Source organism: Phasianus colchicus, chromosome 23, assembly GCF_987193195.1.
Source record: "Phasianus colchicus chromosome 23, bPhaCol1.hap1.1, whole genome shotgun sequence".
Taxonomy (NCBI): Eukaryota; Metazoa; Chordata; class Aves; order Galliformes; family Phasianidae; genus Phasianus; species Phasianus colchicus.
The window spans coordinates 3,544,442-3,570,725 of NC_143458.1; the positions used below are offsets into that span (position 1 = coordinate 3,544,442).

General features: G+C 48.2%; 1 protein-coding gene across 3 annotated transcripts in view; it reads left to right on the plus strand.

The window, feature by feature from the left end:
• The window catches only part of GRIK4 (glutamate ionotropic receptor kainate type subunit 4), a 125,030-nt gene that overhangs the window by 72,305 nt on the left and 26,441 nt on the right, over nt 1-26,284 (plus strand). For all 3 annotated transcript variants that reach the window (XR_016459542.1, XM_090123367.1, XM_090123368.1), the window contains exons 4-10: nt 3,776-3,873; nt 6,425-6,590; nt 9,687-9,865; nt 12,356-12,409; nt 20,233-20,394; nt 24,014-24,166; nt 24,844-24,948. Coding sequence is in view for 2 of the 3 variants with exons in the window: in XM_090123367.1 (XP_089979493.1) it covers nt 3,776-3,873; nt 6,425-6,590; nt 9,687-9,865; nt 12,356-12,409; nt 20,233-20,394; nt 24,014-24,166; nt 24,844-24,948 (917 nt within the window). In the remaining variant the exon portion in view is untranslated. The remainder of the gene's footprint in view (nt 1-3,775; nt 3,874-6,424; nt 6,591-9,686; nt 9,866-12,355; nt 12,410-20,232; nt 20,395-24,013; nt 24,167-24,843; nt 24,949-26,284) is intronic.

A 26,284-nucleotide genomic window follows, 5' to 3' on the forward strand; every position in this document is an offset into this window, starting at 1 on the left:
TTTGCAGCAAGTGTGGTGTTTGGGGAGAAGGTGGATAATGGGATAAACGTGGAAGAGGCAATTTTCCATTCTGAATTTCTACCTCGAGGTGATTTTCTTTGTTTTCTTTACTTTGATTAAAGTGTATAAGGAGTAGAAAGTGGAGCAAAACAATTTGATTTTGGTAAAGTGAGGATTCACAGAATTTTGCAATGTGTTATTTGCCTTTCTTTCAGAGGGAAAAACATCTTGGAGCGTTTCTTACGAAAAGAAAAATCTGGATTCTGTGTGACTCTGCTATTAATGTCACAGGAGTTACTCCTAATTTATACTGCCAGAGGAGGAGAGTCCCCTCCCTTAGTGGAGATTTCAGGACTTCCATAGCTCTCCAGTATCTGACCTCACAGCTTTAACATGCCACTGATATTTGGTAGCACACGTCACATTAATAAAAGCAGTTTAGATGTTTCAACCTATGACTGCAGAGCAGTTAGCTGTTTAATCATACTGTTCTCCAAGCTCACTCTCTGAGCTCATCCCTGACTATCGCAGCCTGCATGCCTTGCTGACCACTCCAGGAGCAAAGCTATGACGTCCCATCAGTGATCCTGTGTGCAATTAGGGCTGTGAGAAAGGCTTTTAGCGTAGCACTGAGCCATTTCCCTTCCCTGTTCCCTGGACTGACTCAGTGCATCTCACTGTGAGGGACTGCAGCATCATGCTCCCTGCAGCAGGTACAGCATGAGTCAGTCTTAATCGCATTCATGCATGGTTTGCTATTTCAGTTTTGGATGTGAATGAAGACAAACACTGACTGTTCCCATAAGTGACATCTGTAAAGTCCTCTGTTTTGAAATGAGTTTGTAGTGAAAGCTGTTTTCCCATTAGAAGCAGAGCTTGCTTTCAGTCTGTGTTTGACGTTTCAGCTCCTTTTATGGAGACCCAAACCAGCTCATTAAGTCTTTATCTAAAACACTCTGTTGCTTTCAGTGCCCAGGGAGGGCAGCCAGTGTTCATCTTTTAAGCATCATTCTATTGTTTATCCAAACGTCATTATGGTCGGATTTGATGATCTTCAGTGATCTTTTCCAATGATTCTATGATCCTGGGGGCGGGTCAGCAGTTAGCGAGCAACCAGGTGGTTCTTAGTTCTGTGTATTCACACCAATGTTTCCATGTCCTCCCAGTGATGCTGGCCCAGATGTGCTGGTCCCAGCAGTTGTGTGATCCTGTTGGATTTCACCTATAAGCCAGTTCCAGCTCTGGGACTGGTTGCAGGTTGCTGGTAGGATGGATGAATGGTGCTCCATAGCATTGCCTGTTTATGCAGTTGGCATTTTTTGTATGAGAAGCCCATCCTGGCCATTCATGATCCTCTGATATGTTTTGCAATCATGGAAATGTTGAGGTAATCACATGCCTTCCCTGCTCGTTTATTTTCAATTAGAAGCAGAAGTCTGTACGTGCCGTTGCGAGCCTCTGGATCAGTGCAGGGAGGGAGATGCTGTGCTCTGCACACAGCCAGGATTTGTTCAGGGAGACTTTGGGTAAATACTTCTGGAGTGCCCTGGAGGTGGCTGTGACCAAATGGGTGTGTGTGCACACGTTGATCTTTGACCGTGGAAAAGCACAAGAAATGAGTAATGCTCAGGGAGTATGGAAGTGCACCACGTGGTTGGCTTTCAGCTTTCACATGCACAAGAAGTCATCTTGGTGCCCAGTGTCTGGTGGGGTTTTGAGCTGTTTGATCCATGAAAACCAGGCAGGATCTTGGACGGATGTGTCTGGGTGCTGCACGGCAGCAGGGTTCTGCCTCATCTCCCTGGGGAGGCTAACAGTATCAGGTGATGTTTGAAATGGGAAATGTGTTTGGATTACAAGAGCTCTCTCAGTATGGTCAAGGCCTTTGCCTTGGGCATCTCCACTTTATTTCCATTCATTTCCTTTAATTCCACTGAACGCCTCAGCCTCAGAGGGCCTGAGCAGGTTCTTTTTCTTCTGGCAGTTGTTGCAACTCCATTGCCATGGCTACTTAACCTGATTTTTGTTCTCAACGGGCGAGATGAGAAGACAAGCGCTCGCGAAATTTTGTCCTGCACCCACAACCAAATCCACCCCAGGACTCTGGCCATGATGACTTGTGGTTGAGCAGCACTCATCCCCTTCTGCCCAAGCACTGAATTCAGAGCACCCAAGAGGGCTGTGCATGTTGCTGAGACAGTGTGCAGGGCTTGCAGGTCTCTGCAATTCTCATCTGAAAGGATCTTCTTGAAGAGGGATAAGTGCTCATAAAATTTTAAGCAGGGAGCAAAAGTGAGTGCTGCGTTCCTTTGAAGATGCCACAGAAAAGTACTGTCTGTGTGCTGTAGGAGATTGAGATGGTGGAGGGAGAGCATGGGGGGAAGGAAAACCGCAGAGAAGGTGTTTGCATGTCATTGGCACTTTCTGTAGGAAGTCAGGGCAGTGGTGCCCCATTGCTGGAGACACTCAGGGTCAGGGGATGGGGCTCTGAGCACCTGATGGAGCTGTGGGTGTCCCTGTTCATTGCAGGGAGTGGGACCAGATGCCCTTTAAGAGTCATTTCCAATCCATTCTATGATTCTGTGGAAAGTCTTCAGAGTCATAAATGAAATCCTCAGCTTGTGGCTCCATATTCCAGCCATGAGGCCGTGAACACTTCTGACATCTAATGCCACCTCAGTGATCTGATCTCCTGCAGAAAACAGCTGCAGGTGTTCTCTCACTGAGTGCTGCACTCGGCCTTGTAGCTTGCTGGTTCAGAAAATCCTGAGCACATGATGAGCTCTCATCTCACATCCAGCCTTGATTTAGAGACCTGAAATTGACAGAAAACCTGCTCTGTTCTGTAGTGTGGCAGTCCTGGTGATAAATTCTCTTTGCTACAAAACACATGTCCTGGTTTGAAGTTTCCCTGTATCTTTTCCCAGCCATTGAACCTATCTAACTTTCTACAGCCACTACAAAATCTTGTCCAGCATGTCAGCCTGGAGGAAGAACCGCTCTGAGGCGGACCAGCAGTGCAATACTAAAGAAGCAGTATCTTCACAATCTCAGCTTTTGGAGACATTGGTTTAGCTTTTATAGGAAAATGTGCTGCCAAGCACTCTCAAGCTGCATTTCTGGGTGATGCAGTGGCAGGGATTGCAGCTGGGGCAGCTGGGGGAATGCCATTCAGCTGAATTTGTGCTGGGAATTAAAAGGACAAAAGGTTGCGGTTTAACCCGGGAAGCTTGAGGAAAGAGATTTAACTTCTTCATTTTGTCAGGGCCTTTTTATTTTTCTGCTAACCTTGGTGGCGTGGAGCCAGAAGATTAACTGCTGCTAGAAAAAAACAGAAATGAAAAACAGTAATGTGATTCCTTATTATTGCCACTGAGCTCTGCAGAAGATGAGGAAAGAAATTCAGACAAGTTTGTTTGCTGCTGGATGGTGCTTTGTAGCTGGGTCACTGCTGCATTTAGTGCCTTCCATAAACTTTGCCGTTGGAGTGCAATAGGTGGGGCTGGAAAAGGAAAGTTCTGAGAGAGAGACCCTTGTTCTGAGCTGGAGAGGAGGATATGGGACATGGGGAGTGTTGAGATGGGGTACGGAGATGCTGGGGAAGGATGGTGTCACAGGCTGGGTGTCAGAGGGAGCAGACGGATTTGGGGGAACGTGAAGGCAGGGAATAAGTATATTGTGTACATATATAGCAAAGTGAAGCAGGTGCTGCTGGCATCTCTGTCAGTTGGAACAGGGCGAATTCTAATGCAATTTCTTCTCTCTGTGCCCACAGTGTGCCAGATCCTTCCTAAAGGGGTGGTGGGCGTCCTGGGGCCTTCCTCCAGCCCGGCCTCCAGTTCCATTATCAGCAATATCTGTGGGGAGAAAGAGGTGAGTGAACACGTCCCACATTGGGTGGGTCTTTGCCATATCCCCCTCCTTTCCTTCACGCTACCCAAACCCTCTGCAACTCCATGTGCCCTCTATCCCGTGTCCCCTGTCCTGTGTCCCAGCAGCAGGGATGCTGCCTGCCTTAGCTGGGGGCAGCAACCTGCCTGCAGCACTCCAGGATATCTCTGGCAGAGGTGCCTTGCTGGAGTCATCTGTTTGCTGCACAGTCCTCCCTGTGATCCTCTGTGCCTCCTAATGATCAGAGCTGACAGCTTGGTTTATCACCTCTTCCCTTATTGCTCGCACTCTTGCAGCTTCTTCTCTTTCCATTTCCTCTCTCATTTCTGCCTTCCTTGTCCTTGCTTTCATCTCTGTCACCTTTTCCTTCAGCTTCCCTCACGTGCAGCACCAGTGTGAGCCATGTCTCTGCTGACAAGGCTGCAAAGACCCTGGAATCCCTTTGGAAGGCTGCTCACCTCTCTGCTGCTGCTGCACTGATGCAAGCCATTCGTAGCTGTGTCCAGACTACGTGCCTGATTTAGTATTTTATAAGCCTCGAACTGTCTTACACTGATCCAGCTCTGCTCACGGGAGAAGAAATTGAGTTCCCTTCTCATAGTTCATCCCTTTAAAGCCAGATAACATCTGAGCCACTCAGTGAATGCTCTCTGGAGCCTCCAAGCGAGGGGAGTGCCTGAACTGAGTGCTGGAAATAACTTGCATTCACAAATGAGTGCTGTCCTTTGTTCCATGAGAATCAGAAGTGTTGAGGAGATAGAGGAGGTCTGTGAGTGCTGGTGCTCTGGGCTACAGCACGATGAGTCTCTGGAGTGTATTTTGTAGTGCTTCTTGCAGTTAAATGTCCCAGGCATGTGCTCCATTCCAGGTAAAGGCAGACTGCAGTAACAGATTGCAAGTGTTTTTCCCCTAAAATTCACATTCAAACTGAGTCTCTGATCTAAGTCTCTTTTTCAGAAATGAAAGGTGAGTGCTAGTACACTTCTGAGGTATTTGATTCTTGAGCTTGATCCCAGCTGCCCTCCTAGTGATGTAAACCTGCAGAAACTCCCTATGATTTATATCACAGGAGCATCATTTGGTGCCGTTGTGTTAAATGCAATATAGCAAACAGCCAGAGAAATTGTGCTTCCAGACCTCTGCCAGGTGATGGAAGGAGCATCCTGGTAGTGCTGCTGGTGCACCTGCTGAAGGGTTCCTGGCCTTGTGCTCACCTGGAGCTCGTGGGAAAGCTGGCAGGTGCACCTGCATTGCATCTCCTGCCTTTCCTTCCAGATTTCATTTCCTCCTGCACAGGGAGGAGTGGTGCAGGGGACGGAGCCCTGGGGAAAGAGGGATGGCTCGGGGCTGAGCACGAGGTGGTGGCTGCATCCCTGTTAGCGGCTGTTGCTGCAAGCCTCAGGCTCCATCTGGCTCCCAGGAGTGATCAGCAGGCTGGTGCTGGAGCTGCCCTGCTTACAGGAATTTGCTTACAGGCTGCCCCTCTCCCTGCAACAAAGCCTGGGATGAGGGCTGCAGGGTGAAGTCAAGGCAGGGAGCAGCATATTACTCTTTAACTTTCCTGTCGCTAACCGAACAGTTTATGCTGTCAATACAGCAGCCATCACAACATACTAATGGCCTTTCCCAAGTGGAGAGAGATCGGAGGCATGGGATGATAGTTTCTGGAAGTGCTAATAATGGAAGAAAACAGGACTTGACAGTCCTCTAATGAAACAGAAGCAGATGTTTCCCTTTCTATCTTCAGTATCTTCCAAATAATTCACTCTGCAAAAGGAAGATGCCATTATCTGTCGTTGTTTGGCTGAACCCTGGTGCCCAGGTTCCTGCGTTGCAGGGTTACAGCAGGGCTCAGGGCAGGCAGCATTGTGCTCTTGCTCTGCTTTATTAATGATAAACGTTATTACAGCTCAGGGCCATGGCTCGACTGGAGCTTGTGTGCTGTATGACCACCTGTTGCCTCTGCTGATCAAAAAAGCCCAAAGCTTCTGGCTGCCACAGCTGTTCCTCTCTCTCCTGAGCCTTACCAGAGCAGGGTCATCTTGTTCCTCCCTTCATCTTTCCTAATTACCTGGCGGCACATGGGGACTGCAGGCAGAGGTGGATGGGCAGCACAGAGCAGCACGGGCTGTACAACTGCCTGACAGCATCCTTCGTATTCACCCAGGCAGCGAGCCCAAAATGAAGGGTGGGCCTGACTACAATTAGTACCCAGACTAATTACATTGAACTCATCCAGAATGGTTTCCTGTGCTGTAATCACAAACCCCATTGCCTTTCTCTGAGTGGCTCAGCAAGACTTTTCCTGATCTACTCCTTCCCGCAGCTTCTCGTTGCTGTGATAATTATTTCCCTCTGCTATTGCACAGATCCCACCCTCCTCTCCTCACTTCAGTGACGCTTCTGCAGTTTTATGGGAATGTTTCATATTTTGCATGCTGTGTATTTCACACCAAAGGTCCTTTATGGTAAATTTACTTGTTTTTATTTCTATTCTCTTAATTCCGTTTCCTTCGTCCTCTTCCCTACTTAGGTTCCTCACTTCAGAGTGGCACCGGAAGAGTTCCTGAAGCTGCAACTCCAGCGCTTCACCACCCTCAACCTCCACCCCAGCAACACCGACATCAGTGTGGCCGTGGCAGGAATCCTCAACTTCTTTAACTGCACCACTGCCTGCCTCATCTGTGCCAAAGCTGAATGTAAGTCATTCCCAGGATGGGTAGTGGCCCTTCTGCTCCTGGTTGCTTTTTTGTTTCTCTCTGCATGCTCGGTGCTTGCTGCAGAAAGAGTAGGATAGTTGGTGCGTGGCAGCTGGGGGCCGTGCTACATCGCTGCTTGGGGGTTTGTATCATGGGGCCTCTTTGGGCAGAGCAGCCAAAGCAATGCAGCCCTGCAGGGCAGTCGTCCCACGTTGGTGCCCCACAGAGTTTGTTGGAGGAGGAATGGGGATGGGGAAGAGGCTTGTCTGCCTTCTGTTTGACAATCTGAAGAGTGTTTTGCTTGCACAGATGGGTTTTTGAAATGGAAGGGGAAAAAAAAAGGCTTAAGCTTGTTTCTGGAGATTATTTTAGGCAAGCATCACTTTTTGAAATATATCTCTCCCAAACCCACGTGCAGTTGGTGGCCTAAAAGCAGGACTTGATTAATAGTCACTACATTGCACACCCTCTTGGGCTCTGCAGCTATACATCTGCTGGTAATTGTGCATCTGGATGCTGGAGTGTTCACCTCAGTGAGCCCATATTCAGCTCTGCATAACTCTCTCACATGGCAGGAGCGGGCTCTGCATCCTAGTGCTTGAAGTGTGTGCTATGTTCTTGTAAGGCAGCGGGCAGGTAGCTGATGTGTAGTACCCCAAACTGCTTTTCTTTTGCTCCCCTGCAGCCAGATTCATTAGCACTAGAGTTAAGCATCCAAACCAGCCTAGAAAAGAGGTTTTGTGAAGGCACATGGGTCCAGAGAGAGCTTTGGGACACAGGCGAGAGCTCTGCAGTGTCTGGTGGGGGCTGAGCATGTAGGAAAGGCAGGATCCTTCCTGAACAGGCTTGGGCAAACCTCACCCCACAGCTGTGCCAGTGACACACTGCTGTGGCAGATTTCCACACAGAGTCGGAAGGAATAACATAGTGTTTGCCTTTTCCGTGTGCTTTATGCACCCTGGGGAGATGACATCCTGATTGTTTGTAAGTCATTAAATTTCCTTCAGCGGGCATGCTCGGATCTACCCTTGCTGTGGACCTGACCCAAAATTATGCAATTAAAATAATGCAAATAGTCTCTTACATTACATTTAGCTAGGACTGAGGCACACCATGCTCTGACTGTTACAGAGTGCAAGAAAGGCATGATTCAGCTTTGTGTAGGAGCACAAGCCCTCGTTTTCCCTTAAGGCAAGCACTGCTCCTAAGCACACTGCTTTAGACAACTAACTGGAGGCACTCAGGGCTTTCAGAAGGTTCCCTGGAGGCTAATAAGGGGAGCATATGAGCTGTCTGCTCATCAGTGAGGAAATCTTGTTTTGAAGGATGTTATTATTTAGATCCCAGGAGGGAAACTCATAGCTGTTTTGGTTTAAGTACAGGGCTGTGTGATGGGACTCCTGGGTCCTATCCCGTCATGCTCGTGCTGTCATTGGAAGAAGTCGCATCCTTCTTCTGTGGGCTGATTGTCATTTCTTCCGGTGGAAGAAAAATATGACCTCAAAGTCAATAGAGTTAGGCCAGTGTAAGTGGAACGCAGCAGTGACTAGAATAAGATTATGTGACTCAGTTTCTCTGTGGTGTGGAATAATAAGCTTGTTTGTGAATTGCTGTGAGGTTCCAGCCTGGAAGGTCTGTGGGATTCTACAGAATCCTTGACCTGAAAAGGCAACCATTACTGGTGTGATTGATCAGACTACCAGAGGGAAGAAATAGGAACTGACCACGAGGGTCAAGAAGTACAGCAGCACAAACCCCACAAGCAGAGCTGGTGAACAGACAAGCCTGTGCAAAGGCGGATTTGTTATTTGGTGTGACACAGCAGCCCCCAGCACCTGGGTCTGCCCGGTTCCTGACTTCTGCAGCAGCACATCTTGCTTGGACAAGCTGCAAGCAAAGTGTCCACCAGACTACTCTTCACAGCAACCTGGCTGATCCTTGCAGATGTGGAGTGAGATGAAAAGCGAATCAAAGAATCAAATTCACTGATCACTTGAAACCAGCATGCTGAGCAGCTCTCAGGTGAGGTCTGAGCTGCTGCTGTTGTGCAGTTGCTGTGTTCCTACTGGAGTTGGATAAAATGCAAGAGGCAAATGCATTGTGAGGAGTTCAATGCACAGCTTGCTGGCAGCCTCTCGCTGTGAAGGGGAGGCTGCTCATCTCAGATCTTTGCCTTTTAACACCGCTTTGTTCCCTTTGTGAGGCACTGGCAGTCCCTGGAAGCAGGACTCATGCTAATCACATCGCTCTGTGTGTTTTCTCCAGTCTCCATTCCATGTGGCACTAAAGGCCCAGTCTGGTTCTGACCCCACGTCAGCCAGGCTCGGGTTCTGCTCCCAGCCGTGCTTTTCCAGCCTCCTTCACCCCAGCTTCACTCCTTCTTTTGCACTGTATGACCACGTGTGCTGCCTGTGTTTTGCTAACCATTAAATCTCGTGGTCTCTGGTCAATCAAAGTTGACAGAGGAGGTTATTTCCTGAGGAAAACCAGCAGCTACCTAGAAGAGACAGAATCTATCAAATAGTCTTTCTTCAATAAGAGAAGCTGCAGCAGGAGGTCTTGTTAGATATCAAAAGAGCCTGGAAGGAGCCCTGACCGGGAGAAGCCTCAGCCAGCAGTGGGGGAGGGGAGGGAGGAGGCTGTGGCCTGGGTTGGCCCAAGTAGGCCTTAAGAGGCCTGGTTAAGCATGGGGAGGCCCAAGTAGGCCTTAAGAGGCCTGGATAAGCATGGGGAGGCCCAAGTAGGCCTTAGGAGGCCTGGTTAAGCATGGGGAGGCCCAAGTAGGCCTTAGGAGGCCTGGATAAGCATGGGGAAGCCCAAGTAGGCCTTAGGAGGCCTGGATAAGCATGGGGAGGCCCAAGTAGGCCTTAGGAGGCCTGGTTAAGCATGGGGAGGCCCAGGTAGGCCTGAAAAAGGCCTGAGTTGGCCTGGGGAGGCCTGAGCTCATCCTGCAGTGCTCCCAGGGCCAACCTGCAGCGTTCCCAGAGCTGTCTGCAGGGCCCGGAGAGGTGCTTCTTGAACCAGGTGTAAAACATCAAGGTGTCTATTTTATTTTATTTTATTTATTTATTTATTTTCTCTCCCTGTGATATGAAGGCCTTTTAAACCTAGAGAAGTTGCTTCGGCAGTTCCTCATTTCTAAGGACACGCTCTCAGTCCGGATGCTGGATGACAGCAGGGACCCTACGCCTCTCCTCAAAGAGATCAGAGATGACAAAACAGCCACCATCATCGTCCATGCCAACGCCTCCATGTCCCACACCATCCTGCAGAAGGTGGGTGCCTGCAAATGCTGCTGCATCCATTGGGCATTGTGCAGTGTGAAGAGTGCATGAACACGCGTATGCAGGTGTTGTGTGATAATGGAGCACAACAATTCACTGGAAATGCTTTCTGCTGAGAGGGGAATTGCCACTGGTGGAGTTTCTAGGGAAGATAATTTGCTTGTTCTTTTCAGGACTGTATCTACAGAAGCAAAGGTTTGATTGCTCTGAGCTGATGTGATTGGTGGTGCATGCCCATGGCTCCTGGTGCCGTCATATTGCTTTGGGGGGCTGCTGAGCTCTCTGAAATTACTCAATTGGTGCAACAATTTATTGTTTTTCCTAGTACACTCCTAACTTTTCACTTCCATTTTTATTGTCTTATTAACCAAGATTTTATTTTAATCATGTTTATTTTTAAATGGTCTCTCGCTGCAGTTTTTAGCATTTGTTTTGATAGCCTACTTCAGAACTGAGCAGTGGCTCCAGATGGAGCCTGAAGTTGGGTGTAGTTTCCCACGTCCTGGAAGGAACAAGGAGTGCTTTGATCAGAGCAGGATCCAAGCAGTGGGGTCTCCCCTTGGCTCTTGTTGCAGCATTACACATGGAGTCCTGGATATGTTATCAGGGAGTTTCATCACCATTTCAGATTTATCCCTGATGACAGCCAGCAGAAACCACTAGAGCTGTTTTTGTTATTTTTCCCCCTCCGGAATGTTTTTTCTTCTGCTTGCAATTTTGCATTACTAAATTGGAGGTTTGGGGTATTTTTTGGGCTGCCTTCCTGCCTTTTTTTTTTGGAAGCTGTTTTTTTCCTCCATGCCTTTGGGGTTTTTCTAAGTCCCTGTGTCACTAGGAGCATGCAGCTTGGCAGCTGCAGCCTGTCCCCTGCCTGTTGCTATAGTGACTTCCTGCAGACCTGCAGTTCCTCCGTGCTTGAGTATTCTCCTTCCACTGATAGAGATGTCAGAGATTGCCATGATTTTTCAACACTTCAGTAAAATGTAATGTAGTCTTCCTGGCCAGAGGATTGTAGGAATGGGAGGTAATAAATAATGAGTTTCTGATGCAGCTGCCTCTTGCATCTGTGGAGGCTAAAAAATGTTTTCTTTATGGGGATGAGGTCATGGTGAATCGGTGCATCCTGCCCAAAGGTCACCAAAAGCAGGAGAAATGTGTCATCAGTTTGAGAGTGCTATGTCAGACCTTTTGGACAATGAGAGAAATGGCAATTTCTTGTGTCTCACCCTCTGCATATGGTGTGGAGACACACGGTTGCTTCCTCTATTACCAACCTGTCCCACTGCCCACCTGGCAGCGGACACACTGAGCGGCTGTGAGCGATGGGAGCAGTGCTTGCTGGAGATGCTTAGTTGCTTGCTTTGATTTTCTGCCCTTGAAATCGAAGGCTCTGACTTCAAAGTAGGTCAGGGTGAGAGCTGACATTATCGCTGTCCCCAGGAAGGGAGAAGGGAGAGACATGAGTGCCACGTTTTGTTGTGTGGGGGTTCAGAGATGAGGCAGTAGTCTGGGAAGCTGCTTGAAAGCTTGCTGTGGAGTCACGGTGCTCTTTTGGCCAAATGGCTTTGCTGATTCCATTTTGGCACCTGCACAAGGGACAGGGGACTGTGTGTAGCCAAAGCCACCATTGGTCCCTCGCTGCCTCCAGGTGGTTGGGATGATCGGAAAACTGCCTTGCCAAGGTCCCGGAGCAAAATTGAGACCAGCTGTGCTTGGCAGTGAAACACAGGCTTTCAGAAGGATTTGCAGATTAATGCTGAGCATCTGTTCCACCAAACAAATATTGGTCTAGTAAGAATTTTGAATTTTGGAAAATAACTTCAGTAATCTGGTATGTGGTCTCTAGAAGAGATCATCCCACAGAAAAATCTTCTTTCTCCCTGCATCCCCATACACTTTTACCCTCTTCTTTTCTATTTTTGTGGCCATCACAACCCTGGTTAAACTCTGGAGAACTGTCAGACTTGCTAGGTTTCATCCATGCTAGTTAATTCTCAGGACTGGAGTCCAAATCTGGCTGATGCCTGTGGGGAAGCCACCACTGAGACGACTGACTGTCCTTTTTCAGTAATTCCACAAGAGCTTTCACTGCCTTGCTCATTGCATCCCAGTGCTTGTAGCAAAAGGAGATAAGCACTGAGCCCTCTCAGCTGCTGCTTTCCCTCATTATGTTCAAAAATCATGTTCAAAAGTTTTCCTCATTATGTTGATCCTTGAAGAGGAGAGAAGTAGCATCAATTAACAATGAAACAAACCCCATCTAATCTCTCTTCTCTCAAAACCTGCAATAAAACCAGGAACCTCCAAATAGGCTGGGGCCTGCTGGACTCTAATCCCATGGATCGGGTTGTGCTGTTGTGTTCCAGCCTTCCCAACAGTGGCAGTGAGGGTGGGAAAGCAAATCTGGCCCTGTCTGCTCTGCTGGGGCTAGGATTGCAGATTGCCAGGCTCAGGTCTAATCTTCTTTCCTCTCCTTCACAGGCAGCCGAGCTGGGAATGGCATCTGCCTATTACACATATATCTTCACTAATCTGGTAAGACATTTTTCTTGGCTTTTCTTGGCTGTGTGTGTTTAGTCATGTTAATGAGAGTTTGGGGAAAAGCTGCCCGAGTGTGGGGTGGGGGGGGTTACCTGCAATCCCTCTGCAGTCACCCTGCAGTCCTCCTGCAGTCTCCAGCATCAGGTAAGGCAAGGCTTGCCGTGGCTTCCAGGAAGGAAAAGCCAACTGGTGCACAGCAGCCCTGCTCCATCCTGTGAAGCAGAGTCTGGAGATGTGGTTGGTGTTGGAGCCCATGTTATGGGAGTTGGAGTCCTTGGAAAGAAGTAGATGGATGCCTCCTAATGATGTTCTCAGAGGGAGGTATCAGCACCAGAGGCTGCTCGATGCACAGGGAGGAGGGCGGGCAGCAAGGCGGAGGAGGGATGGAGCCATAAATGTGGAGAAGCAGAGTGGGCATGCCTTCAGCACAGCCCCTGGTGATTTGGCTTTATAGCCACTAATAACGTTAATGTGGGGATCGTGTGGCTAAATCCCTGAGTGCTGTGCTAAACAAGGAGTAATGGGCTTAGGCAGCAGCAGGGGGAAACCCAAAATAAACACCAGAGAAACTTCTCTTGCTGCAGTAGGCTTGAGCAGGCTGCCAAGCAGTGTGGGGAGAGCTCAGTCCAGGGGGAGCAGGGCCCTTACTGGGGACTGATGGGATCCTGGGTACACAGGACAGGCTTGGGTGATTTAGTGGAGGTGCCTTCCAACTCCCAGTGATAGTCATATTCTCTAATTTCTATTAATATTTATGCCAGGGTGTGTGTGTGCCAGGAAAGCCGAGAGCTGAATCACGCTTTGTGTTTGGGTGGGAGACAGACGGCAGCGGATGGAGCCAAATGTGTGGGAGGGGGAAGGCGAGAAATGCAGGGGCTGAAAGCCCGGGGAGCAATTGGGATGGAGAGTGGAGAAGGGATACGGAGAGATGTCAGAAGAGAGAAAAATGCAAAAGAAGGAAAAATCCACAAGTGCCTAGCAGAACTAATAGTGTTCTGGCTGCTGCCCAGCACTTGATCCATAGGTCGTAGCCTTGCTCAATATCAGTCCAACATGAAAGAGCTGCACTGCTCCTATTTATCCTCACGCACATGGCCAGCACTGGGCAGGCAAGGATGGACCTGGAGGGATAGAGCTGGTGAGGGACGGAGTCTCCATCTTGCTAAACACCTGCCTGGCACATGCTGCATGTTTGAGGCATGTAGTGGTGCTGGAAAATATAACAAATTTGGGATAGTCTCAGTCGTAGTGGGGCCACAATCTGTAATTTGAGCTTGTCAGGGCTGTTGTAGTACACATGATGAGGGATTTCCATTTGTACATCACCGGCACAGTGGAGTCTGTGTTCATAGATGATGCTTGGACAATGGAAGCAGCTATAGAAATTAAGCTCCCCGCTGCTTAATTAAGCTCAAGACCACCCCGGTTTTGAGCATGAGTGTTATTAAGCATTTTCTTGAGGTCAAGAGGTGGTATATGCCCTTGAAACCCATTCATCTAGTGCAACGAGGGTATGAGGCAGGTAAGACTGAAATGAATTTGGTTGTCATTTGCTCTCGCAGGATATTATTCTGTTTAGCATGGTTTATTTTACCACTTTGTCCAAGAGATGAGCTCTGAGCTGAGCTAACTGGATTTTTGGCAGATCTGCTGAAGAAGAAAGGTGACATCGGGCAAAACCTGGGCAGATGGGCGAGATGTTTAAGGAAATTAGTAATATTTAAATGGGGATGAAAGACGGGAGTGAGCAATTTAGACTAATAAATCTGGAGGGATTATCAGGCTCCTAATGAACCCTCTGAGGTTTTACAATCACTGCCTAATAGAAAAGATAAAATCAGAGCGAGTTGCTGTGAAGGGGAGCAAGCAAGAAGATGGCTTTAAATGGAGGGAGAGCCCATCAGAGGGGGAATAGACAGTCTGTACAGCATGACGTTACTTGGAAATGGAAAAATATGTCAAGCCAAAAAAAGAATAGAAAAAGGGCTAAAATGCCAAATTAAACACCTGCCCTGCAGCACTGGAAGGGAATTCTGTTTCTGTCTTCTGGTATTAATTTTATTTAATGAGCATATCCCAGCTGACAGCGAGCTCCATGTTGCAGCAGGGCATGAGGCGGAGGCGAGCGGCTGCTTCCCCCCAAGTGCCATTCTGTGGGGCAGGACTGGGGGGTCCTGGGGTGCTGTGGGCGTCCCCAGCGTGCTCAGCAGGAGGCAGAGCTGCATGCACGAGCAGATGCCAGCCTTTGGCAGGAGGCTGTGGGAGGAAATGAGGAGGAAGCCCTTGGCCCCCAATGTGTTTCCATTGGAGCCGAGGAGAGCAGAACGATGTAAAAATATCCACAGGCTAATTTACTGCGTGCAAATTCATTATCAGCCTCCTTCAGCCAGCTCAGGGGACCCTTTGTGTCAGCAACAGAAGCTCCACAAATTTTCCTGGAGTCCTAATGAAAGTGGCAGAATGGAGCAGGTCTGCGGGGCGTTCCTTCCCTGGTCCACCACTCCCATGCCAGGTGCTCCTTCTGTCTGCATCCCCCTTGCAGAAAGTCAGCTCGACTCAAGCTAGGTGGTGTTTGGGAGGGGACGGGTGGAACTTGGAGCTCCATCAACAAATTTGGTTTATCATAATCCTACTAATAAGGCCACTGTGTAAGGAGAGCATTGCAAGCAGGCTGTTGTGAATTGGAAGAAATATAAATAGTTTATCCTAGTGCTGGAAATCCTTGAGATCAGCAGTTCCTAGCAGAAGGGATGCTGGATGCCTCCAAAACCCTGTGGTACAATTAATTCTTGTAGCTCGTTAATTCTAGGTAGCTTGTTGTTGTTTTTGTCTTTTTCTTTTTAATCTAATATATAGACTTCAGACTGGGTTTAAACTTCAAAACATTTATCAAGGAGATTAGATTAAAATAATCAAAACAATTAAAATTATGACTGTAAGAAGGGAGGTGTAAAGGAGTTTTACTAGTGCCTTGAGTCAGTCTATTCACTCAGTATAGGTTTGTTCTCTGACAATATTGTGCCGAGGTGTTGCTGATAAAACAGCTGCCGTATTCAATTTCCAGAGACCAGATAAATCAGCTTTGCTTTGTTTATTTGTTTCCTGTTTTTCCTTCTTTGTTGGTGATTTATAAAGAGGTTGGTCTTTCATATAGGACGAGTTTTCCAAGGCCATGTTGTCACTCTGGATGCCCATCAGAACAGGACAGGCATGCAGGCAGCCGTACAGCTCTGAGCTCCATCACAGCCCACTGTGCTCTGCTGCTGCATGAGGTCACCAAGCATCCCTTGTTCTCCCCTGTGCCCTAATGCAAGCGAAGGATGCAGACTTTCTTGTTAGGCTTTGACAAATTTTACCTTGCAGACCTTCCTGATTCCTGGTAACTGATGAAAACCTTTTTGCAGAGCCCCGGCCATTCCCTGGATTTATGGTTCATGTTTCCTGCAGCATGCGGTAGGAGGGCAAACAAATCGGGTTTGTGCAAGGATGCCAAAGCAATTTCTCCTTATTTTCGTTAGCATGAGAAAAAGATTTAGGCAAAACAGTGATTTGTGCCTGTCTGTGTTTTGCTGCTTGTGCTATCTTACCTGTCTGGAGTCTGCTTTGTATATTGTTCCAAGTCCTGCAGGAAGTCCAGCTTGTGTTTGATTGCCAGTTGTTGAGTAAATCATGCTCTCAGATACAGCCCAGGCCCTCTGCTGTGAGCGCAAACCTCTTTTGTTCCTCTGCCCTCATGCTGTCTCATCCTCTTTGCCTCAGACTCTCTGCCCCCCTGTTCTCTGTGCACTGTCTTCAGGTCCCGGTGCAGCGCTGGACCTCTTTTCTCTTTGAGGCTTTGCCACTCCTCGATCCCCAGTCTCCCTGCAGAGAAGTTGAAGTAAATTGTATTTATGCAATGTACGTTCCTAAAGTGCTCTCTTTTGAAGAACAGCCTCCAAAAATCTAACACCTCTCCTTGCATGAGGAGATAGAATGCCCATCCTGAGTGGTATATGGCACACTCTGATGCTTTTGTGATGTGTCAACGTTGTAAGAGCAACCAGGTTATGTATGGGCAGTTTGCCTAAACTGTCCCCAAATTCACTGAGATCACAGCTGCTCTGTAACTGCATGCATGGCCAAATGACATGGTGCATTGGGTTGGTCTTCCACACCCACTTGCCCGCTCAGAAGGCCGCAGTTTGTTGCTGTGCTGAGGTTTATTCCTTCCAGAGAAATTGATTTTAACACGTGGCCCATTATAAACTTATTGACTCTGTCAATAGTTTATAAATAAATTGTGCCTTTCGAGAAAGCCATAAAACGCTTAACATAATATTGTCCACTTGAGTGAATAAATAAGTGTCGTCTTAGAGGAGCTTAGGGATGATTAGCACGTTCAGTTATGCAGCCCTGAGGGCAACAGGATGCTGAGTGCCAGCATGGGAGTTGTGAGCCATGCTTGGAGGGTGACAGCTTTTCTGAGCAGCAAATACTCCTGCAATGGAAGTTTTCCAACGTGAGGTCTTAATAATAGAGAAATGGAAGTTCTGGCCCAAGATTCTCCTTCCTATCCCATATAAAATTAGCGGAAGAACAGTACAGCCTGTTCTGGAGCCCCTAGTGTAAATCAGCCTTCGCCAGGGGGCCGGATCCTTGGCTGAGGTTTGGGCTGAGCTCAGTGCAGGTGCTGAGCAATGGCAATGGCAGCATCAGAGAGCATCTGCAGGAGGCTGTTCGTCAGCAGAAAGCCATCCAAGCCCTTGCAGTTTCTTCTAGGCTGAGCCTTGCAGCCATGTTTCTAATCACTTGCCTTGTTCTGCTCAGTGCCTCAGTTTCCTCCTCTGTCCAGTAATAATCCCTCGCAGTGGGTGCCCTGCTGCTTTGCTGTTGGTGTCACAGGGCACCAGGCAGACCCCGAGCGATGGAGCTGCACCGTTTGGGTTTATGTTACTAATGGAAGAGATGATTGCTTGTAAATCTCCCAGTCATAACTCACCGCTGTGACGCCAGAAGCTCCAAGCTGGTGGCTTTAAAGCCATGAATTACTGAGCCTGGCCATGTGGCTTTTATTAGGCAGGTTCCCCCAATGATCTAAATGCTTGGGTCACCTCCGAGGTTGTGTCTGCTGCGAGAAGGCAGGTCGAGTGCCGCATGAAGCACAAACCCAAGAGTGACTTCATCCCCTAATAACTCCTCCAGTGCCGTCTCCCAGGGAACCCCTTTGTATTCAATTAGCTAATGTGTGCCTAGCTCTTTGAAAATATAGAGTGCCATAGAATCGCTAAGTGTTGTTATTTAAAAGCACATATTTAGTGGCTGCAGCCCAGTAGTAGAAGTCAGAAAATCTACACTATAATTGCCTGGTGCTGCTGCAGGCTTTGCTGTGATGTGAGCAAAGCCTGGGGACTTTTCTTCTGTAAAAGTTCATTAATTTTGGCTGCAGACCTTGAGGGCCCTGCTTTTCTAAGATCTCATGAAACAGGATATTGACTTTTTGGTGGGTGCTCTGAAAAACAGAACCGAAGAGGGGGAAGAATTCAGGCAGCCGGGATTTGTGCACCTGAAATTAGGCCTGGCAGGAGTGTTTGTGATCATCTTTGTGCCTCGGGTTGCACTAGTGGCATAAGGTCCCCCCCTAAATAGAGTCTGCTGGCAGCTAGGAGTTATTTTGCTAATGGCTCCTCACTCTTACTGTGCTGGAAAGCAATCCTCAGTCCTGCAAAAGCCTCGGCCAGCACTGCAGATAAGGCAGAGTAAGCACCCAAAAACTGAAATGTGGAAAATTCCTCCTAGCTTAGGTAAAAGTCAGCCTCAGTGTGTCTTGCTGAGTCTCCCTCAATGAACAATTCTTGAATCTGACACCGAATCCCCATGTGCCCTCTGCAGAGCCTGTCAGAGCCTCGTTGCTAAAATATGAACCGTATTTCTCTACTTCAGTGTGATTGTTGAAAAGGTGAATATGCTGATACTTGCATGCAAATATGTGGTAGGGGAGGCATCTGAAATCGCTGCCACAAGCAGGATTTCCATTGCTTTTTCTGGCGGATGGGTGCTGAGCCCTGGGAACCTGCTGAGAAGTGAAGGCCCTAAATAGCAAACGAGTTCATGTTTGCAAACACAGGTTTGTCAAGTGTGGTCAATGACCGTGTGCGAAGGGAGAAAGCAGCCGAGGACAGATGTGGCACTGGCAGCCTGACCCCTTTGCCAAATCTCTCTCATCCCATTGCAGAGGAAGCATGTGACTCAAGGAAGGTTTGTGTGTGGTTCACTGCTTGTTTCTGACCTGGAGTCACTGAAACGCTCTTGTTCACATTCAGTGGGTAAGACTTAAGGAAGAGGGTTGGAGGGTAAACGGTGCAGGGAAGGGGCTCACCCAGCTGCTGTGGGCCCCATGTGTTGTGGGTGAGAGTGCTTTATGAGCATGGCTGCAGCAGAGATGGGGCTTTCTGCAGCAGGAGGTTTGCCTGGAAGATGGCAGATATGGTGGCTACAAGAAGAGACAGAAGCTCACAGCGAGCATCCACCACCAAAGTGAGATGAGAAAAAGTTGATGTCAGTATTAGAAGCAGCCCAGATCTGGGGCTCTTGGCACACAGCACTGCATGTTCTTCCCCCTGTGCAGGGCATTCGGCCTTGCCCCTTGCACCATTTCCTCCCAGCCCTGGCTGAGAGCTGCTGTTTTCAAGGGCTCTGCACATCCAGGAGCTCCTGAGGCCCTGCTCCTCATTAGCCATCTGCCCTCCCTGCACCGGTTGACAGGATGCCGTGGGTAAATGGATAACCTGTCAGGAAGGCAGGAGGATAAAATCATTCAAATGAATCAATAGTTTGCAGGCAATTTCATGTTACCTAGTGTTAATGCGGTTGTGTCCAAAATGCACTTAATCCTGTGTCTGATCACATCCTCGTGGGAGTTTGCCATGCTGGAATGATCTTGTAACTCCATGTTTCGGAGATTTACAGACATTGTTCCTACGTGCACACATACGCAGGAAAGATAAAAAATGACTTGACTCACTGAGATCTCAGAGCCCATGGAGCCAAAAGACATTCATATTAGTGATGGAAGACAATGGGTATCCAGCAGTTTCTGAATGTATTACTCCCACCTTCTCACTCCATTTTAGCAATTAGCAAAAGAGGAATTAGTGAGGAAGGCACCATTATTTCCTGCTAATAGGACAGGGAGGGCTGGACGCTTCTCCAGGAAGCTGACGTTGTTGTATAACTACTTCCATTGACGTGAGCAGCAAGTAGAGTTCTTTTCTTGTACTTTTTCTTAGCACTGTTCTTGACCACTCCAGATGTGGGTCTTCACAGTTCAGTGGTCCTAATGGCCTGAGGATTCCTCCTTGCAGGGCTGGGATAGACATCCAGTGTCTGGGGCTCTGAACCATGGCAAGGAGCAGTGGTCTCATGGGTGAAAACAGAGCTGGGGTGTTCCCTGAGCCCCCTCACGGGTGCAAACTGGCTCTAGCTTACCTACAAAGCAACAAGTCCCTTCTGCAGAGCTTGCTAGCAAGTCTCTGGTGTGGTTAGCATGGACCGGGCTCAGAAATGAAGTTTCCAGAGCCCATTTCAGAGGATTTGGGTCTTATTGTCGAACTTCATTTTTGCTGACATTTTCATGAATGGCCATGCAGAGCCCAGTTGCAGTTAGCAGCTGGGTTTTTCCTCTTGGGCTGATGGGTCGATTTCAGCCCCAGCTGGGAGATGGTAAGGGCAATTTCTTGTAGTTGTGTGACCCGTCTTCTCTTCAGCTGTATCATGCAGTTTTGAAGTCTTTGGTGCCTGTTCTCTTTCCTGATCCTTTTATCTGTTTGGGGATTCTTTAGGAGTTTTCACTCCAGCGCCTGGACAGCCAGTTGGATGATCGAGTCAACATCCTGGGATTTTCCATTTTCAACCAGTCTCACGCTTTTTTCCAAGAGTTTGTCCAGAGTCTCAACCAGTCCTGGCAGGAGAACTGTGATCATGCTCCTTTCACTGGACCAGCAGTAAGTAAAATCCTTCTCACCTCTGTTCATCAGAAGCTTCATTATCGTTTGGGACCATGGGGTAAGGCAGCAAGGGGGGAGAGAAAAACTTCACAAAAAGGGGCCTTTGGGAACCAGGTGGATGTAGAGCTGTAGAGAGCTTGTCTGCACTTGACTGTCTGCACAGCTTTAAAGAAAACCTAATCCTAGTTTGAATTATATTTCAGCGTCAGTACAGGGATGGTGCAGCTTCAGTTTGGTGTTTCCCTGGTGAGGTTTATCCTTGTGTGTCTGCCTTAGGAATACGGCTTGTGGAATAGAAAGTGGAAGTCCGGATGCAAACAGCATGAGAAAGGCTGGGCTTAGGCAGATGCCAGGAGACTGTGTGGTGTTGCTGTGCTGACATCTTCCTGATGAGTGTGGAGATGAGTGCTGAAATCCTCCCCAGGGACTCCTTGCAACTGGGAGGTTTTGCACAGCAGCACTGCCAGATTGGGATGCAGGGGTTGTGGCTGCAGCTGGGGGAAGGGAGGGAGAAAATACCATCCGTGGAACCGTTTGCAGCTCTTTTAATGAACTCCAAGTCCCCTTGACAAGCTGCTGCAGCTGTGTGCTGCTGAAAATCTCCTTATTATCACTACAAAGTGATCCTAAGTGGACAAAATAAGGAGATTGATGCCCTTTCTGTCTACATCCTATTGGTTTGACGTGATGCTCAGGCCATGGTGAGTGCGTGGCAGGGACCAGCTGCTGTCCCACATCCCAGCCCTGCCGTGGCGAGTGGCTGTCTGCCCTGCTGCAGCTCTGCAGGGTCACAGCTGGGAGGCTTGCTCTGTGTATGATGGCTGCAGGTCTATTCTGAGGCATGAAAATAAATTTTCTTCTGATAGAACAAACAGAAGACTGTAGGAAGAGGAGCTTTGCAGGTGTGATGGGGGAATAGCTGAGCTCATTGCTCCCTTTTAGGCTGCATTGTCTTGAACGGCTGGCAAAATCTGTAGGTGGAAGGATGCAAGAGTATGTCTCATTGCGGCACTGTTGTTTTTTTTTTGTTTTTTTTGAAGAGTGAATGAGTTCAGAGCTGAATGGAGCTGTTTAGTTTGTGAGCCTGAGCCTAAATCACCCGTCAGTGCAGTATGAAGCCAGCTGGATGCGCCTTTCATTCACTCCCAAGCACATTCAGCAATACAGTGGGCTTCCTCCAGGCCAGGGAGGACATGGCTGGACAGAGGGGCTTGGCATCACCCTGCACAAATCACAAATGGGGAGCGGAGACATGAAGGGAAGCAATTTTTCTCTTATATCAGATTAAGAGAGCCTAGAGCACTATTGGAAGGTGGGCTTGGTCCTCCTGAACTGATCTGAAGGTTCCCTCAGTGCAAGGGTCCATCACCATCAGGTCATGTCCACCATCAGGTGGTGAACATAGTGCCTTGCTCAGTGAAGATACGGAGCAGAGGTGATGTGCAGAATGCCCAGATGGGGCATGTGTTTCTTCTGCTGTGTCTGCCAGGGAAATCCATTACTACTTTGCAGCATGTTGTCTCTGCGTTAGGAAATCTGGCAGGTCTCATCTCCTGGAGTGCATCCCTCTGTCAGAACTTCCCCCTTGTGTCCTGGGAAACAGATATCTCTTATTGAAAAGAAGGAAGCTCAACAGCTGGAAGTGACAGGAGGGAGGTTTCCCGTGAGCTGCAGCATCCCAGGGCTTTCTTGATGGAGCTGAGAAAGTGTCTGAGGGAGGAGGAGGAAGCTGCTTGCTCTAATGCCATTCTCATTAATCACGTTGCAAAGAAAGGAAATCAGAGAAAATCATTCAAATTACAGATGGCTAGATTAGGTAATTAGAATTTAGACTAAAACAGATGTTTGTAATTAAGTGTTTATGTCATTGAATAAAATCCAGATTGTAAAGTCTATTTCACAGGATTTTAATGGTTTTAATTCTGTGTTATGTTTGGGGCAAAGATACAAATGACAATGTTTTAGGACAAAAAAAAGCTTGGCCAAACCTGGACTGGCCAAACCTGCTCATGTTTCCCTGGAGAACAGCTTGCTTTAAGCATGGCCTTTACGTGGGAGATTTCTCTAAATACCAAATAAAGCACTGCCTTTCACTTAGCTTAGTGTTTAACCTGCTGGAGGGGGGAAGGTATGCATCCACCAAGGAGCTGTGGCACGCTGGGATGGAGATGAGAACCTCCTGTTCCCTACGGAAAAGACTCGATTTTCTGCATCACAACCCCCTCCCCAGTTTCTAAATTGAAATTGCATGAGGTCTACCTGAAATCTCAGCAAATTGTTCGAGGTTAAGGAATAAAATATTCCAATCAATAATGTCAAATGCTTCACTAATATCTACAAGTCTCTTGCTCGCCAGCTAATAAGGGATCATTAACTGCTCAGAGAAAACGGAAATCAAAGTCTAACAGGAGGCAATTAAAAATGTGAGGCCGATGTTCTGGTTTGGTATGAGATGGCAAAATTTTCGTGTCACAGGGGTTGTGTTTGCTGTCATAATATTTTTGATCAGCCAGCTGTGATTAATATGGTTCCTGATCCAGGAAAGTAATTGGTAGCCATGTATGATATCCTGTAGCTGGAATGGGAGTCAGTCCACAGTTATTAAGTGTGTGGTAAAGAGCTGCACTGAACAAGGGCCAAAGACAGAATGGGTCAGAGAGGTCCTGTTAGAAGAGCCTGTGTGGAAGGGAAAAAAGGAAGGGCAGGGAAAAGGATTTGCCAATTGCTTTAAGAAGCAATTAACAAAAGAGACATTGCAGTCAATGAGGTTCTACTGCTGCTCTGAGTAAGACCAAGCAGGGTTAAGTCTGGCTTGCTCTGTTCAAATTAGCGATGTGATGAAGTCCAGGTTTCATTGGGCTGATGGCACTGGGAGAGATGGTCCCTGCAGGGCAGTGGGAGGAAGTGAGCCAAGCCCTGGGAGGAGCAGAAGATGCTGAGCTGCTTTAGGTCACCAGCAGGACAGAGCAGCCCTGACTGCAGACAGACCCATGGCTGAGTTGGAACGGGGAGGGATGCGCTGTGAGGTAGCCATGAGGAAAATGTAGCCTTGATAGCAATGAGCTGCAATGGCTTAATTCCAGCAGAGTCAGGAAGTGATGGTAATTAAAAGTGAGATCTTATTCACAACAGTGAGCACGAAGAGCACATGGTCAATTATTACCTAGATCAAAACCACCGGAACGGTTGCGCGTGGGCAGAAGACACAGTTTGTGAGGTTTGGTGGACAAAGGAATCCGATTAAAGGCAAACAAAGCAAAGGTGAAAAGCAGAGGGGATGAGCTCTGTGGTTCTGGATATGACTTCACAATGCCATTATAGAGAAGGTAACAGTCAGCAGGAAAGTGGAGGCTGCAATGAGGGAGGAGATGATCTCAATGGGAAAAGTCTGAGAAGCAGATCTAGCAGAGCCTCATTTCCCATGGATCTGTTTCTCACAGCAGTGCTAGAGGGGGGGTTTTCTGGTGCCCAGTGGTGGCTCATGCTGCTCAGTTGTCTTACCTTCTGTGGGTTCAGCATTCTCCTTGATCAGGAGATTGAACAGCTGTCCCCAAAGGAACAAAACCCCTCCACTTGCTTCCAGAAGACTCATTTCTTTTTGTTCCTTTTCCCCCAGCTCTCCTCTGCCCTGCTGTTTGATGCTGTGTACGCCGTGGTGAGCGCCGTGCAGGAGCTGAACCGCAGCCAGGAGATCGGCGTGAAGCCACTGTCCTGTGGCTCTGCCCAGATCTGGCAGCACGGCACCAGCCTGATGAACTACCTGCGCATGGTGAGGGCTGTGAACAGAGAACGGGCACGTTCCTGCTCGTGCTGGCACAGCTTCCGAGCACAGAGCATCAACCTCTTTGAAGGTAGCACTGGGAATGAAAGCAGAGGAGATCTGAGGACTGGTTTGTCACTGGCCTTGAAAGTACATGAAACTCCCATTTTTTCAGGCTTTGCTGTAAAAAAACTTAAGTTCAGTGCTTTTTTTTTTTTCTTTTTTTTTACACGTGAATGTTTCTAAGTGATTTGAGTTCTGTTTTGAGTGAACTTGAGCTGATATAAGGTCAGGCAGTACAACTGCTGAGAGCTCAGTGCCAGAGGTGAGCTTCCTATGAATGGGCTGAGCTATTTGAATGTAGAAGTGTAGTTATCAGCAGTGACCAAGCACAGGAGCAGACCCCTGGATTTCAGCCTGAGTTTGTCAGTCTGAGCCTTCAGACTGAACCAGGCCAGGCAGAACGGGTGTGTGTTGTGATTCTGTTTGGGGCACAATCAGAATACCATTAGAAGAGGAAGTTCCATGAGTATTTTTCTCCATAGAAGGATCAGCTGAACCTGAACCTTCTGCTGCTGTGACCCACACGTGTGAACCCCTTAGCCAAAGACAAAAACACCCCAACTATGTCATGCTGCTGCTGTTGGGAGGGCAGCCAGGTGTGTAACTCACTCTCTCTTGGACAGGTAGAATTGGAAGGTCTCACCGGCCACATCGAATTCAACAGCAAAGGCCAGCGTTCCAACTATGCCCTGAAAATCCTGCAGCACACACACAGCGGCTTCCGGCAGGTAAGGGTGGGTGTGTGAGTTGGATCATTGCAGTGCCTGTGAAGCTCATGCTGGATATAAGGTCACATTCTGGTCACTTCTGTTCTGAAGCTTGTGGAGATGCACTAAGTGATTTGAATGGGGAAAAAATGTGAGAATTCCCCAGGAATAGGCAAAAATTGGTACATCAGCAAAGGCTAAGGATGCTACAGGGGTCAGAGCTTGGTGTCACCTATAGGAAACCATTGACATTATGTCCAAGGAATACAGCCTTTACTGACAAATCCAAAAAGCATTGGAAATCCTAGAAAAAGACTTCCTGTGTCTTACTGCCATGGTGACAGCTCTACAGCTGCCCTTTTTTTTCTGAGAGCACCGCTTCTGCTGGATGCTGGCAGAGAACCAAAGCTGCAGTACCTTACTGTCCCACCCCGCTCCATCAGAGCATCACAATGTTAGGAAATCTCTTCTGGTCCAGCAGCAGCGAGCTTTAGACTTGGCAGGATGTGGCCTGCCAGTTCTTACCTGTCAAGTGACAGTTCGGCTTTGATGCTGCTTTTAGCTGACTCTGAGTGGGAAGGGATCAGGACAGCCTTTTCCCCACAGTGGGATCTCTCATAGCACCAGTGCCCTTTTAATCATTCCCCAAGCCAATCATGCTCTGAGTAAAAGTGACAGATCCAAGCCCATCCACATTAATAGGAGACTGCGTTCAGCTGGAGCAAGGGAAACAAATGCTGCAAACCTCGCTCTGTCTGCTGTATTTTTGATGTGTTTCAATGTGGCAGGGAGTTCACATGGAGTGCGCGGGTTCTTCTGGAGCAATGTTTCTCCAAGAGCTCCACAGAGAGCACTGGCTGCAGCATTCCCCCTGGCAGCCATGTGATGCGGCTTAGATGACAGAAGTGATGGGTTTTCCTTCCCAGCAGCTAGTAACCGACCTCAGAGTTTGGAGGCTGCTGATTTTCCAAGCCCCAGAAACATTCTCTCCTTTTTTTCTTTTTTTTTTTGCAGATCCCAGGGGGATCTGCAAGAGACACTGATATGCATCGATGACAGTGATTTAACGTCTTTTATAACACAGAGCCCCTATTTAAAGAGAGGATCTTCCCTCTTTAGCAGGGGATGGTACAGGGGCCTCTGCTCGTACTTCAGTTGGTGCTGGATTGCTCTGTATGGTCTGTAGTTATGCTTTTCATAACTCACAGCTTGCAGACTTGCCTTGGGGATGGGCTTTCCCAGCTGGAGCTGTGAACTCCATTGCTGCAGAGGGAAGCCAAAGCCCCAGAGGCTGCAGCCGCTCCACCACATCGCGGATGCTTATCATGTTCTCGCCTAGCATGCTTCTTGGAATAAA